General features: G+C 47.1%; 1 protein-coding gene and 1 non-coding gene across 2 annotated transcripts in view; one reads left to right on the plus strand and one right to left on the minus strand.

Moving 5' to 3' along the window:
- Positions 1–20,174, plus strand: part of eloal (elongin A, like) — a 178,526-nt gene that overhangs the window by 141,312 nt on the left and 17,040 nt on the right. The window contains exons 7-8 of the mRNA XM_038801049.1: positions 5,698–5,853; positions 6,790–6,887. Of these exons, the coding sequence (XP_038656977.1) occupies positions 5,698–5,853; positions 6,790–6,887 (254 nt within the window). The remainder of the gene's footprint in view (positions 1–5,697; positions 5,854–6,789; positions 6,888–20,174) is intronic.
- trnav-cac lies at positions 19,464–19,536 on the minus strand. Its single transcript has one exon. It is a non-coding gene; the product is annotated as a tRNA-Val (tRNA).

Consider the following 20,174-nt stretch of genomic DNA (forward strand, 5'->3'; position numbering starts at 1 on the left):
CTACATCAGCTCCAACTTCTCCGATATCCCGAAGATCGCCATCAATGGGTCCGGCCTGACCTCCTCCCCCACAATCTTTTGTTAGTGTCCCAGACACTCCCGTTCAGTATCCTCTAACTTCTCACAGCCCCAGACATTAGCACATGGTTCGCTAGTCTCCACCCACACTTCTCACACTCGTCTGCCACTCCCTGAAAGAACCCACTTATCCTCACCCGACTCCTATGCCCCTATGTACCATCTTAAACTGTATCAGGCTCATCCTCGCACACAGGGCTGTTGAGTTCACCCTCACTCAACATTCCCCAACTTCTCTCCCCTCCCAGCTTCTCCTCCTACTTCTCTTTAATCTTCACCTGTTCACCCCCCTGCTCAACCATCCATATATGTCCCCGATCCTGCCACATCCGGAAGCAGCAACTGTTCCAATAGGGGATACTTCGGCAGCAGAGAAACCCTGTTTGCATCTTCTGTAGAAAGTCCCTTACCTGTAAATATCTAAATTCACTTCCACTCGGGAGTTGTACCCTCTCCCTCGGCTCCTCTATGCTTGCAAACCCTTCATCCAGATTAAAATCTCTCGCTCTCACCAGCCCCACCTCTCCACTTCCTAAACACACTGTCCGTCCATCGTGGTTTTCACACAATGCCATTAACGCCAACATCCCCTCTGTCCTGAAATGCCTCCTCAACTGATTCCACACCTTCAATGTGGACTGTATAACTGGACTCTCCGTATATCTCCTTGGCACCAGCGGCATCGCCGCCATCACCATGCCCCCCCCCCCCCCCCCACCACCGCCTCACTTTCTCCATGTTCGCCGCCCAGTAATAATGCAAAGGTTTGTCAATGCCAAAACCCCTTCTGCTTCTGCCTCTGCGACAGGGTCCTCTTCACCCTTGGCACCTTCGCTGCCCACACAAACTCTGAAATAACTGTGTCCAACTTCCGAAAAAAGGCCTTTGGTATTAAAATCGGGAACGTCTGGAATATGAATAAGAACGTTGGAAGGACATTCATCTTCACCACTTAGACCAGAGGCAGAAGCAGCGTATCCCACCTCTTAAAATCCTCTCTAACCTCCTCCACCAGCTTTGTTAGGTTCAATTTATGCAGCGCCGGCCACTCTCCCATCACCTCGAACCCAAATACCTGAACCTATACCTGGCTGCCTTGAATGGTAACCTCCCCTAAGCTGGCTCTCCGGCCCAACTCGTTCACCTGGAACACCTCACTTTTCCCCATGTTCAGCTTCTAACCGGAGAAATCCCCAAACCTTGCTAATAGGCCCATTTATCCTCCCCATGCTCAACAGTGTGCCTGACACTACAACAGCAAGTCGTCTGCATATAGTGACACCCGGTGCTCCCTGCTCCCCCTCCTAATCCCTTGCCACTCTACTGACCCCCTAAAGACCATTGCCAAGGACTCTATTGCTTCCGTGAACAACAGCAGCGACGAGGGGCATCCCTGCCTCGTTCCCCTGTGCAACCCAAAACTTTGTAAATTCATCTCATTGGTTTGTTCGCTCACCACATTCAACAGGCGCACCATGCCACAAACTTCAGCCTGAACCCAAACCTTCCCAGGACCTCGAACAGGTACCGCCACTCCACCCGGTCGAATGCCTTCTCCACAGCCACTATCTCCAGTGCCCATCCTCTCAACAGGGTCATAATCACGTTCAACAATCGCCTTGTATGACTGAAGAGGTGTCTGAACTTTACGAAGCATGTTTGATCCTTCACAACCACCCCTGGGACACATCCTTCCATCCTCCCCGCCTCCAACTTGGCCAGCACTTTTATGTACGTGTTAACAATGATATGGACCTGTATGACCTACATTCTAATGGGTCTTTCCCCTTCTTTGGTGTTAGCGTAATTGTCACCTGTGTCATCATCTCCGGCAGTTCCCCCTTCTCCAGCGCCTCCCTAATCGCCCCCAGCAGATGCGGTGCCAATTCCACCGCAAAGGGCAGCGCAGTAGCACAAGTGGCTAGCACTGTGGCTTCACAGCGCCAGGGTCCCAGGTTCGATTCCCCGCTGGGTCACTGTCTCTGTGGAGTTTGCACGTTCTCCCCGTGTCTGCGTGGGTTTCCTCTGGGTGCTCCGGTTTCCTCCCACAGTCCAACGGCATGCAGTTTAGGTGGATTGGCCATGATAAAATTGCCCTTAGTGACGAAGAAGGTTAGGAGGGATTATTGGGTTACGGGGATAGGGTGGATGTGAGGGCTTAAATGGGTTGGCGCATACCCGGTGGGCTGAATGGCCTCCTTCTGCACTGTATTTTATGTGTTCTCTTTTTCCTCCCCCCTCCCCCATTTCTGTTGTGTTTCATCTAGTGGGATCCTGAACTTTTTGACGAATCGTCCATTTATGTTGCCACATTTGTCTCCCCCCTAATTAGTCCAGCCCTATCATCATGTCCAAAGTGTGTGTTCGGGTCACTGGGGGAATGTCTTTGTCTCTTTACGGAGAAAATCACACAGCTGCAAGCTTGTTCCTTTCAGGAGCTGGAGCTTCTCCGATAGATCCCCCAGGGTCGCAAATCAACCGTCCACGTACAGGTCGTTCACCCTCAAGACCCCACTGTCCTCCTTCCATATCCTAGCCGTGTGAACTTATGGTTATTGCCGATGGGGGCCAGCTATAATTTTGCTCACAAGTCTGTTGTGTGGCGCTGGATCAATGCCTTGAGGAAGGCCATACACCAGATCAACAGCATTGGCGTCATCTATAATCTCTCTCTGTTTCATCTTCAAAAAAAACCTCCCAAGTTAGTTGAACATTATTTGCCCCGAACAAATGCAGCTGGCTTTAACTAATTAACCCTCCTTTTGGGGGAGCCAGAGACCCAGGGTAATGCTCTGGGTTTGGATCCCACCAGGGCAATTGGTGGAATGTGAATTCAGTATTAAAAAAATCTGGAATGAAAAGTCTAATGATGACTGTGAAACTGTTGTCGATTGTCATAAAGACCCATTTGGTTCACTAATGTCCTTTTTGGGAAGGAAATCTGCTGTCCTTACCTGGTCTGGCTTGCATGTGACTCCAGACCCACAACAATGTGGTTGACTATGAAATAGCCGAGCAAACTGCTCAGTTGTATCAAATGATGGACTACCCAGCATCCACCTAGGAAACAATTACAGCAAACTCGACCTTGTCAACCCAGCAAAGGAAGATAGGGTCATGAGTTTTAACAGCACAGTAAGATGCCCTTCAGCCCAGAATCACAGCAAAATGCAGTGCAGAAGAGGCCCTTCAGCTCATTGAGTCAGCACCGACATATGTGAAACAACTGACCTACCTATCTAACCCCATGTGCCAGCTCTTGGCCCATAACCTTGAATGTTATGACAGACTCAGCTGCTCATCCAGGTACTTACTTAAAGAATTATCTTTAAAGATATTACCCCCCTCCCCGCTCCACCCACCCAATAGTCATCTATGTGTTTTATATGAAGGAGACCCAGCACAAATCCCTGTGGTACACCACTGGACACTGGCTTCCAGTCACTAAAGCAGCCATCAGTCATCACCCTCTGTCTCCTATATCTAAGCCGATTTTGTATCCACCGTATCACATTTCCATGTTATCCCATGTACTTCTGCCCATCGTGTGGGCTGGCCATCAAGCACCTATCTATTCTAATCCCATTTTCCAGCACTTTGTCCATAGCCTTGATTGTTGTGGTTGATCACTTCAGTCCCAAGACATCACTGCAGGAGCTCCACAGAGGCTCCTCAGATTAGTGTCCTTGACTGAACAATCTTTAGTTGCTTCATCAATGAGCATCCTTCCAGCATGAGGTCAGAAGTTGGGACATTCGCTGCTAATAGCACAGCACCATTCACGACTCCCTAGATACTGAAACAGTCCACATCCAAATGCAGAAAGACCTGGGGTGCAATTCAACGACCCCATTGCACCTGGCACGGATCCGGGCGAAACAGGTGAATCGTGCGTGAACTCATTAAATCTTTACAAATCCCTTCTTTAAGTCTCAGCTAGAGTATTGCATACAATTCTGTTTTAGAAGATAGACGTCAAGGCCTTGGAGAGATTACAGAGGAGGTTTATCAGGATGAGAGCAAAGATTCTGGCATTCACTTGCATGCAAAGATTAGTGAAATTGGACTTATTCTCCTGGGAGAATATTAAACATTAAAGGGGGATCTAATAGAGATGTTCAAAATACTGAGGTGTTTTCATAGAATAAGTAGAGGAAAACTGTTCTCTGGCAAGTGAGTCACTAATCAAATGCCCTAGATTTAAAATAATTGGTAAAAGCCAATGAGAAGGAAACTGAAGATCAACAAGAGAGTTGTAATGCACCTGAGGATTAATTGCAGGGTTATGGGGAAACTGCTGGGATCTGGGAGCAAATTGCGATTCTCTTGCAAAAAAGAAACAGCGCAGGTATGACCGGCCAAATGGCCTCCTGTTGTACTGTAAAGTTCTGTGAGCATGGCATTTGGGCAGGATAGTGACAGTTATCCAAACAAGGCCTGTCATTGAATGCATGTGACATAAGTATTAAAAGAAATGAGCTGGCAGCACAACATCAGCTTAAAGGATATTACGTGGCGGCTGTTAGAAAAAGTTAACCACAAACTCTGGTGATTGGGGGGCTAAATATTCCAAGCTATTGGACCTCAGAAGTGATCGGGAAATTGGGAAAGGAGAAGGAACAACTATATTTTGATTTTCTTCAAAAGCACAATTGCAATAGTAAAAAGAAATTCACTGTGGACGAAAAAGCAGTGGAAACATTATGGGTATAAAGTAAGAAATAGCAAAGGATGCACGAGATTGCTGAGAGCTGACTGTGGACCTCCTATTAATGTTGTTGGCAGTGTTGTGTATAAATATGAGCGGAAGATGCTAATTGATCAGTGGAACAGGCTCCCGTGAGTGAATGACATATTGGGCGAGATTCTCCGCAAATGCGGAGAATAGTAAAGGCTGCCGTGGGACAGGCCGTGACCCACGGCAGCCTTCACGTCCACTTCCGGGGCCGATTCTCCCCCCCGGGCGGGGCTCGGAGCGCGGCCCCGTGCGTCACGGCGGAGCGGCCTTGACGACGGTCGTCAAGGACGCACGTCAAGCGTCACGGTGGCTGACGCGGCCGATGACGTCAGCCACGCATGCGCAGGTTGACAACGCAAACCCGCGCTTGCGCAGTTGGCGTCTTTCTCCTCAGCCGCCCGGCAAGACGTGGCGGCTTGATCTTGCCGGGCGGCGGAGGGGAAAGAGTGCGTCTGTTTTGGACGCTGGCCCGACGATCGGTGGGCACCAATCGCGGGCCTGTCCCCTCCCGAGCACAGTCGTGGTGCTCCCGTGCCAATCGGGCCTCTAGATGCCCCAAACGGGCATGTGGCGCCCGTTTCACGACGGCAGCAAGCAGGTGTGTTTGCTGCCGTGTTGAAACGGGCGTGAAGGCCCGGCCGCTCGGTCCATCGGTCTTGGAGAATCGCCGCTCGCCGTAAAAAATGGCGAGCGGCAATTCGTGGCGTAGTTCGGGTGTGGTGGGGGGGGAGAATAGCGGGAGGGCGTGAAAAATGTCGGGAGGCCCTCCCGCTATTCTCCCACCCGGCGTGGGGGCGGAGAATCCCTTTGTTCCTAATCCCCACAGTTTGTTTGTTGAAGGTAATTTTCTGCCTCTGAAACTGATATTTTGTTTATACCAGCAGCAACGCCCAATGTTTCTGATGGTACCGTGGAGTTTACTGGTCGGAGGTTAAACTGTAAAATGCAAGTGTACTCTGGCTCAAAAACAACAAACATTTTGAAGATGATGTCCTTGTATGAACAGTGTATTCGAGTCCTCCAGAACAACATTGATTGTAAGGAATTGGGAAAATATTACTTTTTTATATCTTCAGATGGCAGTGGAGAAATAGCAAAGATGCAAATAGATCTCTCTCTAAACAATTTGTACATTTTTCTCTCCCTGAACACAATGTGATCAGGAAATAAGATAATGACATATTTCTTGTTTTGGGACAGTGGTTGTAATTAACAGACAACACCCTTAAGAGCCTACCTTCTTACAATCCCATTGAGCTGAACCGAAGTATATAATCTTATGTACTGCTAATATGCACCAGTAAAACGTTAATTTCACCCAGAAAATATTTTGTGAACTGGTGACTTTTGCAGCTAAGAGTTGTTTAATTACACATTACTGTTGTGTCATTCACCCTGGGGTAACACGGACTGCAACAGGATGCAGTTGGACTGTAAAGCATACACCAAACTTGGGTGTTGGTTTACTACGATTTATTGAACTTCTATAACAATGCACACAGCTGGCTGTGGATTAACACTCAACTACTCTAATTGTGCTAACTCTAACTAACTAGACCAGACTAGCTCTGATCCACATGTAGAAGGTGCTGACTGATATATACACCCTGACTGTCACTACAGTTGTCACCAGTGGAAAGAGGCGGAGTGCTGATGCTTTGTGTGTTTTATAGTTGGAAGCCCCCCTTTGGTGTTCTGTCTGGTGATTGGTTGTGTTCTGTCCTGTATGTTGATTGGCTAACCTGGGTGTCTGTCACTGCCTGTCTTTACCACATGATGTGCATGGGTGCATATTATGACAATTACTAAACAATAAATTGTATTTACGCTGAAGTAGAAGAAATGGTTAAAATGCATCCAGATTTTTTTTGTCTGAAGCAGTTACAGGTAATCTTTACAGTCAAGTGCTTGTATATCACAAAAATTTTGATTATCTCAACTTTTATTCTTTCTCTTTCCTGTCTCCCACCAAGCTATTCATGAAGTAGGTGGGGTGCCATTTGAAATTATCGAGCCAGTGCTTGAACGGTGTACTCCAGAACAGCTCTGTCGAATTGAGGAATGCAACCCGGTGAGAAAGCTCACGATGAGATCTCGGTTTATAATGACAAGTAAATAGCAACTGAGTAGAATGTTTTCATAGTTTGTTCTTAAAATAGGTCATCTGGAGCTCCTCGGGAACAAAGCAAACAATGTTCCATTTTTGTGTTGGATGTAATAATTTTTGCTTCATCTCTGGAGTTTGGAGTGTCAGTCTTCAGAAGAAATTTTGTCCTGAGTTTAGTCTTTTCTTCCAGGTTTCTGCAATTGTTGTGCTTAAACCACAGTGTGTCTTTAACCTGTATATGATGGATAAATGACCACAAGTTGGTTTGTACAATAATATACTTTTATTCACAAACACACAATTGTTACTGTTAATCAATCTCACACACACACATGCAAATTGAACTCTGAGCTAATACCCTCAAGAAAGACCTTAACTTAACTTCCAGGTGACTGGCAAGTACCGGGCAGATATGGGCTTATCTGGGATCTGTAGTCTGGCAGTGCTGGAAGTCTGTTGCTGGTTGTCTTTGTCCTTGGCTCTGCTCCTTCTGTCGATGGCATGGATGGTCTTCCTCTTGGCCAGTGAAGAGTCACTGTTGTTGTTGGCTGTCAAAAGCTGCAGCCGTGAGATCGAGTGGTGGGCTGCGCATCACCTTTTATCCCCGAGAGTTGTCGCACCCTTTTGGGTGGTCTCGGGTGAAAACCCAATCCATCGATCAGGGCTTAATCACTCTGATCAATAATGTCCGATTTCGATTCGCGACCTTGATGGCAGGGCAAGTCCCGACCGGCCATGGCAGTTGGGGTCTGAGGCATGTAGGCCTTCCCAAATAAGGAAAACCGACGCCACCAAGTCTGCCACTTCATGTTAATTTCCATTTTAAGCCCATTGTCCCTGGATAGCCTTTCAACAGTGTTTTTCCTGGAAACGTCTGAGCTGCAGCTTTTTGTTTATTGGCAAGCTGCAGCCTGTCTGTCCCTGAACTTGGTCACTTTTCCCAGTATCCTTTGCAGGAGCCTATTTTAGGTGGCCACATAATGGTTTAGTTTTAATCAAAAAATTTCTATCTTCCATGGTCCATTCACACCTTCATTTCAAAACAATTTATATTTGCACACTAAGTTCAGAAAAATAGTGAAGTAAAAAATTTGTGTTTAAATTGTGACAAGATTTTTATTTATTGGGTTAAATTTCCAACATCTGCCCTTAATGTTGTGGACCATGACTAGTTCATTTAAATTTATCTTGTTCCTCATAATTCTTACCTCAAGTGAACTTTAGTCTCCAAGATATTTTGTTCCTCTTCAACGCAGACTTTTTTTGATGTAAATAATTCTCTTATAATGCATCACCATATTTATGTGATATGTTTTGAAATGCAGTCACTTATTCTGAACAGAATTGCATCATCATAAGGCCATAAAACATAGAAGCAGATTTAGGCCATTTGGCCCATCGAGTCCGCTCTGCTATTCAATCATGGCTGCTTGTTTCTCATTCCCATTCGCCTACCTTCGCCCCATAACTGCTGATCCCCTAATTAATCAAAAACCTATCTATCTCTGTCTTAAAGACACTCAGTGACTTTCACCAGCTCTGGCTGAAGAAATTACTCCTCATTTCAGTTTTAAATTATCCCTCAGTCAGAGGCTGTGCCCTTGGGTTCCAGTCTGTTCTACTAGCGGAAACATCTTCCCTGTGTCCACTGTACCTAGGCCCCTCTGTACTCTGCAAGTTTAAATGAGATCCCGCGCCCCAAGCTTCTAAACTCCAACGAGTATAGACCCGAGCTGCAATCTACTGGCCACTTTAGGCCTGAAAGGCAACACGGCTGGCAGATGCCAGGAGATCCCTCTTCCCGAATCTACCCGGCTCGCCACGCTTTGCAAGATCGTTTCCAGTTTTTAAATCTCACTTGTCTTGATGTGGCACCGTTTATTTCAAATTAAGTCTACAATGGAATAATGACCACATCTCGGTGAATGCTTCATGTTGTACTTTATTTTCGGATGCTTTTAATCAAAGTTTATGTTCATGTTTTTTGAATGTTTGCTACCTTTTTGGGATTATTTTTAGCTTTTTATCTTTGCATGCACATGTTTGTCCTTTATCTGCTCAACCTATCTTTGATAAGCAATGACACCACTTAAGATCGTGTTTCAGATTTTAAATGAAGAAAATATCTTTTACAAAAGCTGTGTGCAAGTAGTTAAAAGTGCTGTATATTTACAGTGTGATCCTTACCAAGCTCCTCCACACAATGTCACCAGTCTGATGTGAAACTGTTCTTAATTCTTCAAAAACCTGCAACTCCTACTGTCTGGAAACATTTGGGAATGGCATCACCTGGCAGTTTCCATCCGAGTCGTTCACAATCCTAACTTGGAAACACATCGGCATTCTTTCATAGTCAGTGGACCAACTGACCTAACTACACTGTGAATACCCTCACTACTCGCTACAGAGATTTAGACGATGACTCACCACCACCTTCTTGAGGCCAGTTAGATGTTGACCATGCCAACAATGCCCATATCCTATGAACAAATTCTTACAGCACTCTCCATCATTACAAGAGCTAATTATAACCCAACAGGTTGTGTGATCTGAACAACCACAAAACCTTAATCAAAATCCAGAAAATGTTTCCATGGATGTTCAGTGCCAACTGTATTCGTAAATAACTGTCCATCATGCCTAACCTAAAAAAGTCACACCATTTGTATTTGGTCGAAAGTAGCTCAACTCCAAGTTTTTTATGGATGAATCTTATGTTTGATACAAGATTTCAAAGATAGCTGGCTCCTTAAGACTTGACTCTTTTCATGATTTGAAAGGGAAGGACCAATACAAAACAAGACAAAAGTACCAAGAACCCCCTCACCAACACCACCACCACACACTGAAAAAAATCCTAAATCTGTCACAGTCTTTGCCTTAATGCAGAATATGTAGACTGAACGCATATAATGGGGTGAATTCTCCGCCGCCGGGATTCACCGTTTCGCCGGCATCGCCCCCCCACCCCCAAGTTTCCCGGTGGTGTGGGGTGGCTACAATGGGGATATACCAGTGGCTAGTAGTGGTATTGGAGAATCCCGCTGCCAGCCACCACCAAGTAACGTACGGCTGGGAAGGTGGTCGATTAGCTCAGTTGGCAAGATTGCTGGTGCATATGTAGTTCAGAATAACACTAACATCCGAGGGTTTAATTCCCATTCTGGATGCGATGGATTTGGGACCTGCCTCATCGCCCTGCCACTGAGAGTGAAAGGCAAACCACGGCTGACAAAAACTGCCATGTATCAGCAAACACTGTCAAAGACCTGCCTTCGGGGAGAACACTTTTGGAATGTAATAATATACTGTTTGTACTTATTTCTACTGCTGTGTATGTTTTAGGAGCCACAATTTATCTCAAATAATGCTGTGAATTATCCTGTGTTCACTGAGTATTGGATTAAATGGGTACATGCATGTCCTTAATAAATAACTGGATAACCTGCACATCAAGGTGTAACAAGCTTACTTTTCAATTATGTTACTCTGCTATAAACTTGGGAATGAGCAACGAAAGTGCAAAGCAGTGTTTTGAAAAAGTGCAGTTTTGGTGTTTAGTTCTGTTTAGTGTTTTAAAAAGGAAGTGGGGATCACAACTTAATTGAACTTTTTGCAGCATTATTTTAAAGGAATACACACATGTAAGTGGGTCTGAAGTTGGATGTTTACATGCTCAAACACTGATAAGATTCCTCTGGTCACTTAGTTTCATGTAATGTCATAAATTTGAGTGTTCTGGGTGCTGCACCCCAATCTCTTCAGCTCTGTTGTTGGACAGGATGCTGCAGGAGAGCAAAACCGGTTTCCCTGCTGACTGCACATTGAGTCAACATTTTGTAAAGGCTTAAGTTAAATGGTTGTAACATTTGTGTTCAATAACAAGTTGCTTTTCAAAAGATATTAACATCAACATTTTTACAGTATGTCCTAAAGGACTTCTTACCTGCCAGATGTGGTTTGCTTTATACTAGCTAATGCCTTACATAGAATTATAAATCAACAGCACAAAAACACATTTCCAGCCCAATTAGTCTGTGCCCTACTGCTGTGTATGTTTTCATACACTTCATCTAAACCTATTATTATATGTTAATATACTCCTTTCTCCATCATGGTTAGCCTGCGTCTCCTTAAATTCAACTGTGCTCTTTGCGTCAACTACTTCCTGTGGGAGAGTATTTCATGTTCGTACCAACCTTTGGGTAAAGAGATTTCTTCTGAATTTTCTGATGACTAACTTCTACTTATGACCTTTTTATAGATTCACCCACAAGTGAAAACATTTGTTTTCCAATGCCAAACATTCCAAGCCCCTTCCTAATTTTAAAGATCTCCATTGAGTCACACATTGGCCTTCTCTTTTTTGCAAAATACATGCATATTCTGTCACATTCTTTGTCAGTGTTACCTACACCTACCCCACCACACTGTTGTTCGCAAGTTCTGAAAATGTACATTCAATTCCCAAAACCAATTTGAACCCAAAATGATCCTCTGAACACACATTCTATCGAATTGTTTTGAGTTGTGAGTGCCAGTGGCCCTACTGTCGATCTCCATGAAACACCACTTCCCACCTTTTTGCCAGTCTGTATTGTTGCCTATAACCCCTTTTCAAAGACCTGTTGCAAGTCAAAACATTGTTGAAAAGACATAAGACATAGGAGCAGATTTAGGCCATTCGTCCCATTGAGTCTGCTCTGCCATTTAATCATGGCTGATTATGTTTCTCTTCCCCATTCTCCAGTCTTCTCCCCATAACCCTTGCTCCCGTAATTAATCAAGAACCTATCTATCTCTGTCTTAAAGACACTCCATGACTTTTGCCACTCTCTGGCTGAAGAAATTCCACCTCCTCTCCTAAAGGATCCCCTCATTCAGTGGCTATGCCCTCCGGGTTCTAGTCTCTCCTAGTGAAAACATCTTCTCCACAACTACTCTCTCCAGGCCCCTCAATATTTTGCAAGTTTAAATTGGATCCCTCCTCCATCCTTCTAAACTCCATACGGTACTAACTCAGGCTGCGAACTACCAGCTGCATTAAGCCTGAAAGGCCACATGGTTGGTAGATGCCGGGAGATCGCTCACCCAGTTCGCGAAATCTAACAGGAAGAAGATTGTTTCTCTCCAGCTTTTAAATCTGACTTGTCTTGATGAGGCACCATTTATTTCAAATTAGATTTTTGTCTTAGACTATCTGGCACGGGGGATGGGGGCCGCCAAGCTAGCTGGGCGAGCTAGCTCTCAGAAGCGCAGTAGGGGGTGTGCATATATTTGGTTTAGTAAGGGGGTTGCGTTACAGGGTGCTGTTACTGGGGGGGGTGTGAAAGTTCTGCTGACGAGGGAGGGACTTGGGCTGAGGGACAGAGAGGAGGTTGGGCTGCCTGGGGATGTACCGGTGGAGGCGCGGAGCACGTGCTGGAGGCGGGCCCAAAAAAGGAGATGGCTGATCGGCGGGGGTTGTGGGGCATTGAGCCCCCCAACTAGGCTGATCACCTGGAATGTTCGAGGGTTAAATGGGCCGGTCAAAATGGCACGTGTGTTTGCGCATCTTCGGGGTTTGAAGGCAGACGTGGTAATGTCGCAGGAGACACACCTTAGAGTTACGGACCAGGTTAGACTGAGGAAAGGCTGGGTCAGTCAGGTCTTTCACTCGGGACTGGACTCAAAGACTAGAGGGGTCGTGATCCTGATAAGCGCGTGGTGTTTGAGGCCTGTAGAACAGTCTCTGGCGTGGGAGGTCAGCACATTATGGTCAGTGGGAAGCTAGAGGCTATGCAGGTGGCATTAGCAAATGTGTATGCACCAAATTGGGATGATGTGGAGTTTATAAAGAGGATGCTGGGGAAGATACCAGACCTGGACTTGCACAGTTTGGTCATGGGAGGGGACTTCAACACAGTTATGGACCCTGGCTTGGACCAGTCAAGATCAAAAACGAGCAGGGTGCCAGCAATGGCAAAGGAACTAAGAGGGTTCATGGAGCTGATTGGGGGGGGGGGGGGGGGGGGGGGGGGGGGGGGTGGATCCATGGAGATTTTGGCAGCCGAGGGTGAAGGAGTTCTCCTTCTACTCACACATGCATAAAGTGTATTTCCGGATTGATTTCTTTATTTTGAGCAGGGCCTTACTGGCTGGATGGTGGACATGGGGTACTCAGCGATTACAATCTCAGACTATGCTCCACTCTGGGGGTTGGATGTGGGACTTTTGGCGGATTAAGGGGTGTGCGAGTGGCTGAGGAAATGTATTCGGAGCTACCTGCAGGTCAATGACGCAGGGGAAATTTCAGCAGCGGTGGTGTGGGAAGCACTGAAGGCGGTGGTCAGGGGGGAGCTGACCTCGATTTGGGCCCAGAGGGAGAAGGTAGACACGGCAGAGACGGACCGACTGGTAAAGGAGTTACTACAGATTGATAGGAGGTATGCGGAGAGGAACAACATTCGCCACTCTCCAATCCTCTGGCACTATCCCTGTGGACAATGAGGACCCCAAAGGCTCTGCAATCTCATCCGTTGCCTCCCAAAGAATCCTTGGATATATCCCGGGGGACTTGTCAACCCTCTGGTTTTTCAAAATTGCTAATAGATCCTTCCTCAGAATATCTACCTCCTCCAGCCTACCTGCCTTATCACACTCTCATCCTCAAAAACATGGCCCCTCTCCTTGGTGAACACAAAGAAAAATATTCATTCAACGCCTCCTATTTCTTCTGACTCCATGCACAAGTTCCCACTACTGTCCTTGACCGGCCCTACCCTCACCCTGGTCATTCTTTTATTTCTCACAAGAGTTTTACAAAACGTTTTCTGGGATATTGGGGCTGGTGTTGAGGATGTTCAATGAGGTAAGGGATGGAGTGATGTTGCCCCGATGATGTCATAGGCAACGATTTCGCTGATTCTTAAGCAGGACAAGAACCCGGAGCTGTGTGGCTCCAACAGGTTGATCTCCCTGTTGAATGTAGATGCCAAGTTGCTGGCCAAAATCTTGTCCTCCAGGATCGAGGAATGTGTTCCGGACGTTATTGGGGAGGATCAGACGGGCTTTGTTAAGGCTAGGCAGTTGGTGGCTAATTTAAGAAGGCTGTTAAATATGATCATGATGCCCCCGGAAGGTAGGGAGGTGGAGGTAGTGATCGCAATGGATGCAGAAAAGGCTTTTGATCGGGTAGAATGGGATTATCTGTGGGAGGTACTTGGACGGTTCGGATTTGGGTGGGGCTTTATTGACTGGGTCAGGTTACTGTATCAGGCTCCAGTGGCAAGTGTACAGATGAATAGGACAACATCGGACTATTTTAGACTGCACCGGGGACGAGGCAGGGCTGCCCCCTCTCCCCACTGTTGTTTGCGCTGGCTATAGAGCCGTTGGCAATTGCTCTGAGAGCCTCGAGGGGCTGGAGAGGACTGGTTCTGGGGGATGGAGCACAGGATTTTGCTCTATGCGGATGACCTGCTTCTGTACGTTTCGGACCCAATAGAGGAAATCATGAGGACTCGTGGGGAATTTGGCCAGTTTTCGGGGTATAAGCTTAATATGGGAAAGAATGAGATATTTGTGGTCCAGGCGAGGGGACAGGAGAGGCGACTGGGAGAACTGCCGTTTAGGTTAGTAAAGGGAAGCTTGAAGTACCAAGGCAACCAAGTGGCGCGGGAATGAGACCGGGTGCATAAATTGAATCTGGCCCGGCTGGTGGACCAAATGAAGGATGACTTTCGGAGATGGGACGCGCTTCCGTTGTCTCTGGCTGGGAGGGTGCAAACTGGTAAAGGTGACGGTCCTCCCGAGGTTCCTATTTGTATTCCAGTGTCTCCCCATTTTTATTCCGCGGTCCTTTTTTAAGCGGGTCAACAGAGTGACCACGGCTTCGTCTGGGCGGGCAAGACCCCGGGAGTAAGGAAGGTAATGCTTGAGCGGAGCCAGGGAGAGGGCAGGATGGTGCTGCCAAATTTTAGCAACTATTACTGGGCAGCTAACATAGCCATGATCAGGAAGTGGGTGGTGGGGGAGGGGTCGGCATGGGTGTGCATGGAAGCGGCTTCATGTAAGGGCACCAGTTTGGGGGCATTGGTAACTGCGCCTCTGCAGTTACCGCCAGCACGGTACTCCACCAGTCCAGTGGTGGTGGCAGCCCTGAGAGTTTGGGGCCAGTGGAGGCGGCATGTGGGAGCAGAGGGAGCATCAGTCTGGGCCCCATTCTGTGATAATCACTGGTTTGCATTGGGGAGTATGGATGTGGGTTTCCGGTTATGGCGGAGAGCGGGGATTGAGAGGATGGGGGTTATGTTCATAGAGGGGAGCTTTCTGAGTCTGAGAGCGTTGGAGGAAAGGTTTGGGTTGGCGATGGGAAACAAATTCAGGTATCTGCAGGTGCGGGACTTCCTTTGTAAACAGGTGTCAACCTTCCCGCTCCTACCACTGAGGGGTATTCAGGACAGGTAGTTTCCAGGGGGTGGGTAGGAGCAGGGAGCGTCTCGGACATTTATAAGGAGCTTATGGGGTCTGAGGAGACGCAGACCGAGGAGTTGAAGCGCAAGTGGGAGGAGGAACTGGGAGGTGAGATAGAGGATGATCTATGGGTAGACGCGTTGATAGAGTCAACACGTCCGCAACATGTGCCAGGCTCAGCCTGATACAATTGAAGGTTGTTCACCGGGCTTGCATGACAGTGGCCCAGGTGAGCAGATTCTCTGGGGCGGAGGACAAGTACGCAAAATGTATGGGAGGACCAGCGAACCATGTCCACATGTTTTGGACATGTCCAAAGCTTCGGGGCTTTTGGCAGGGGTTTACGGATGTCATGTCCACGGTGTTAAAAACAAGGGTGGTGCTGAGTCCAGAGGTGGCGATTTGTGAGGTGTCAGAAGACCCGGGAATCCAGGAGGAGAAAGAGGCAGATGTTCTGGCCTTTGCTTCCCTGGTAGCCCGGAGACGGATACAATTAGCTTGGAGGGACTCAAAGCCCCCGAATTCGGAGACCTGGCTATCGGACATGGCTAGCTTTCTCTGTATGGAGAAAATCAAGTTCGCCTTGAGAGGGTCACTATTCGGGTTCACCCGGAGGTGGCAACCATTCGTCGACTTCTTTGTGGGAAATTAATCGTCAGCAGACGGGGGACGGGGTAGAAGTTTAGATTACAGTAGGGGGTCAATAAGGGAGGGACCTGTACAAAGGTAAATAGCTTTTGCACTATGTTTATGGTTTCATGTATAATGTTTATTTTGTTGTTACTATACCAAAAATACCTTAATAAAATGTTTATTTTTTAAAAAATGTTTGTCTTACACTCATCAGGCCAAATTCAGCAGAATATCAATAGTGGAGGGAACAATAATTTAGACTGCATGAGAAGGACATACAAAATAGGAGCAGAAATAGGGCATTTGGCCCCTCGAGTCTGTTCAGCCATTCAATAAGACCGGCATTTTCAAACTATGTGTCTCGACCAGTGGGTGGGTGGCGGGCCAGTGTGTATAAGGGTCGCAGAGTCATCGATCGCAGTGTTCCTGATCTGGGAAGAAGTGCCCAACGGTCGCAACCAGCTTTTTCAAATGTCGGCCATCCTGCATGTGCATGTCCCTGGAGCCCAGTGAGGCAAACTGCCTCCTCCTGACGTCAGCACGCTGACCCTGGAGCAGATTCTTTTTAAAAATTGATGTAGAGTCTCTCCAGAAGTGCCGGCAGAGAGCAGGGCACGTGAGAGATCCCTCCATTTTGTAGCTGCCAGCCGTGCCAGTGTGAGCGCCAGGACTTCTGGTGAACAATCAGTGAAGAGGAGCTGAAATCTGGAACAAAGCAGCATAAAGATGATTTGAGGTATGGGTTTATTAATTGTGTCAATGCAAATCAGGATCTCAAAAGCTCACTTATTATATGCAGGGAAGTACTGGCAAATGGAAGATTAAAAGCCTCAAAACTTTGAAGTCTAAGCATGGCGAGTTCGTTGACAAACCTCTTGATTTTATTTTCAACGGATGCAGTGAGAACTTAAATCATCAGCTGAAGTCCTCAGCAGAAATGTAACACTGAATGTTTTTGAGGAATGCACTGCCTAGGAGGGTGGTAGAGGGGGATGCCTCACGTTCTTTTAAAAAGTACCGGATGGGTACTTGGTATGCCACATCGCTAAAGGCTATGGGCCATGTACTGGCAAGTGGGATTCGGTGGTCAGGTCAGGGCATTTCATGAGTTGATGCAGATTCTATGGGCCAAAGGACCTCTTCTTCACTATCGTATATGTGAAGTGAGATCGTGAGGACCAAGCAGGCTCGCCTGTCACATTAAAGGTGAGCAAAAATGGCGGATCTCAAAGTACGGCTACATTGTTCCTGAGGTTCAGCTAGCATGGATCACGAAGGTCGGCCTGCGTAGTATGCGAAGGATGGCCGGTTGGTAAAAATGGCAAAACGTTTGAAAAATGCTGCAATAAGATCCTGGCTGATCTGTTTGTGCTTTAGAGTTGTATATTGCCAACTGCCTCGCACATGACGAGGATGCGTTCACCCTCTTCAAAGCTTCCTTCCACACCCCAGCCTCCCCCTCCCTCCTCAACCCACTCTCCCACTTGCACTTCACTACCCCTATCAGGGCTCCCTCCCAATCCATTAACTCCTTATAAATTTCCAAAACTTTACCCTCATCTACTCCTGTTTCTGACACCACCTTGTCCTGTAGCTCCTGGGGAAGCAGGTGAGGAAAGGACGATATCTGCAGATACTGGAACCCATTCCCAACGGGCAACTCAAATTTCTCCACCAAGATCTGAAAGTGGCCCCCAACAAATAGGTCCCCAAAATGCTCAATCCCCACCCGTTGCCACTCCCAATGCCCTCCAGAGCAAACCTATGATTCCCACAGACGTGTGTCCAAACAGAAGCCCCCTCCAGCCTCGGGTAATGCTGCCACTGCCTCCACACCCTCAGGACCGTCACCGGGCTTGTGGAGTACCTGGCTGGCAAGAACGGTAAAGGCGCCGTCAATAGTTCCCCCAAACTTTTATCTTTAACAGAGGCTGCATCTATCCGTCCTCACACCGACCTCTCCTCCACTACCCACTTCCCAACCATGGCTATATTCACTGCCCAATAGTAATTCATAAAATTTGGGAGAGCTAAACTGTGATGAATGTGATTCACACGGGATTATAATCTATATATCTGTGTCTATATTGTAAGTGCAGTTGCACTACCTGACCACCAGGGGGAGTAGCTCTGGGAATACTCGAGAGTTGTACTGGGCTTCTCCCTTGGCTCCGCCCAGGACTCCTCCCCGGGAGCTGCTGTATAAAGATCAGTGCCACAGGGTCAGCTGGCCAGTTCACCGAAACTTCAACGGCTAACAGGCTGGCTCTGTTGTAAGTATATTAAAACCGCTATTCTAATCCTACAAGCGCGTGTCTGTAGAATTGTTGGTTCCAACATTAACCTCTTCCCCCCCCCCCCCCCCCCCCACCACCACCACCACCACCTCGACCCCATTCCAGCAACACTTTCTTCACGCGTGGGGCATTACCCGCCCAGCCAAACCCCAAAATCATTGCATTCACCCTCCTTTTTTAAAAAAAAAAAGCTTTGGAATAAAGATTGGGAGATTCCGAAACTAGAACTTAGGGAGGACTCTCGTCTTCAGTCTTCACCAATTGCACCCGTCCTGCCAGTGGGAGCACATCCCACCTCCTAAGATCCCCCTTCATCTGTTCCACCAACCGGGTCAGATTCAGCTTGTGCAACTGCTCCCACGTCTGCGCCACCTGAATACCCAGATACCGAAAGCTCGCCCCCACCACTCTAAACGGCAACTCCCCAGTCTCTTCTGCCCCCTTGCTTGAATCGAAAAACCTCGCTCTTCACAGTTCTCCAATATACCCATAATCCCCCCAATACTTTCCAAAGGGGTTTGAAACAGCAGATCGTCCACGAGAACCGATGCTCCACCTCCTTCCGCACTATCCCACGCCAGTCCCTTGACGCTCTCAGCACCGTCGCAAATGGCTCTATAGCCAAGGCAAAGAGCAGTGGGGAGAGTGGGCATCTCTGCCCTGTTCCCCAAATGTTGCACCTTTTTCAATGAACAAAAGCTTGGGCGACAGTCATTCTCTCGGGGTTAATACGTTGACCACTCTGGTGCCAACCTGCCTAGTTTGAATTAAACAAAACTTGGATGTTAACTGTTTCCTGGGTGCATTCTCCATGGCAATGCCTCTACCAATCAGAGATTACTTGCCTACCAGACAGCACTCTTCTCATGTAGTAGAAACTGTTGTTCTCTTTACAACTGGTTTTCAAGCGAATCATTGATGAGTGAAAGAAAGGTTCGATTGCATGCCTCTTTTTTTTCGCAATACTTATTGTGGAATAACAAATCCCAGATATATATTGTATAATAGATTACACTGGTTACTTTTTCTGTTACTATTTCAACAAATGGCCTCATTTATGTACAACCTTCTAATGTAATAAAACATGCTAAAGGTTCATTGGAGCAATTTGATACCAAGTGCAAGCTAGATGACTAGCTTAAAGAAGCATTAATAATGTGTCTGCCCGGTTTCGAACCAGGGACCTTTCGCGTGTGAAGCGAACGTGATAACCACTACACTACAGAAACCGCTAAAGAAGCATTAATGAACATCTTTGCCTCTCTGCATCTCTATCCTCCTTAATGGGAGGGGGGCATTTCAAAACTTATGGGCCAGACATCTGAAAACATGGATGCCAAGGTCTGTATGCGGGACAGGTAAGAATTGGAGGGCTGCAGAGATCTGAATGTTTAGGGCTGGAGGGTTCTACCAGAATTGGGAGGGATTCCTAAATGAGGTAGATGATTCATGATCAATCACTACTGAAGCGAGATTGTAGTCAATTGAAGGCTTTAATGAACAAGTAGTTACCCCAGCAGCTCCGGTACAGAATGACTGCTGTGGGTGAAACGCAGACTCTTATGCTCCGCCTGCTGGGCAGAACCAGCAGGCAGGTTCTACCACTCATACTACAGTGTAAGGTACATCCCACCTAGGTACCGTGACACTTCTAATATAGCCTACCACAGTAGAGAATTTTAAAATTATGTTGCTAAACTGAGAGCCAACTGACTTGGGTGAGTGATGTAGCCACCTGGGTTGGCCACTTCCCGATTCCAAAATGGAGGCCCGCAAAGAATACAGGGAAAAGTGGTCAGGCACAGGGAAACAAGCAGGTGCAAGGTTTCCTGTGTATTAAGACTTGCAGAAACCCAGACCGAACCGA

This window comes from Scyliorhinus canicula, chromosome 6, assembly GCF_902713615.1.
Source record: "Scyliorhinus canicula chromosome 6, sScyCan1.1, whole genome shotgun sequence".
Lineage (NCBI taxonomy): Eukaryota > Metazoa > Chordata > Chondrichthyes > Carcharhiniformes > Scyliorhinidae > Scyliorhinus > Scyliorhinus canicula.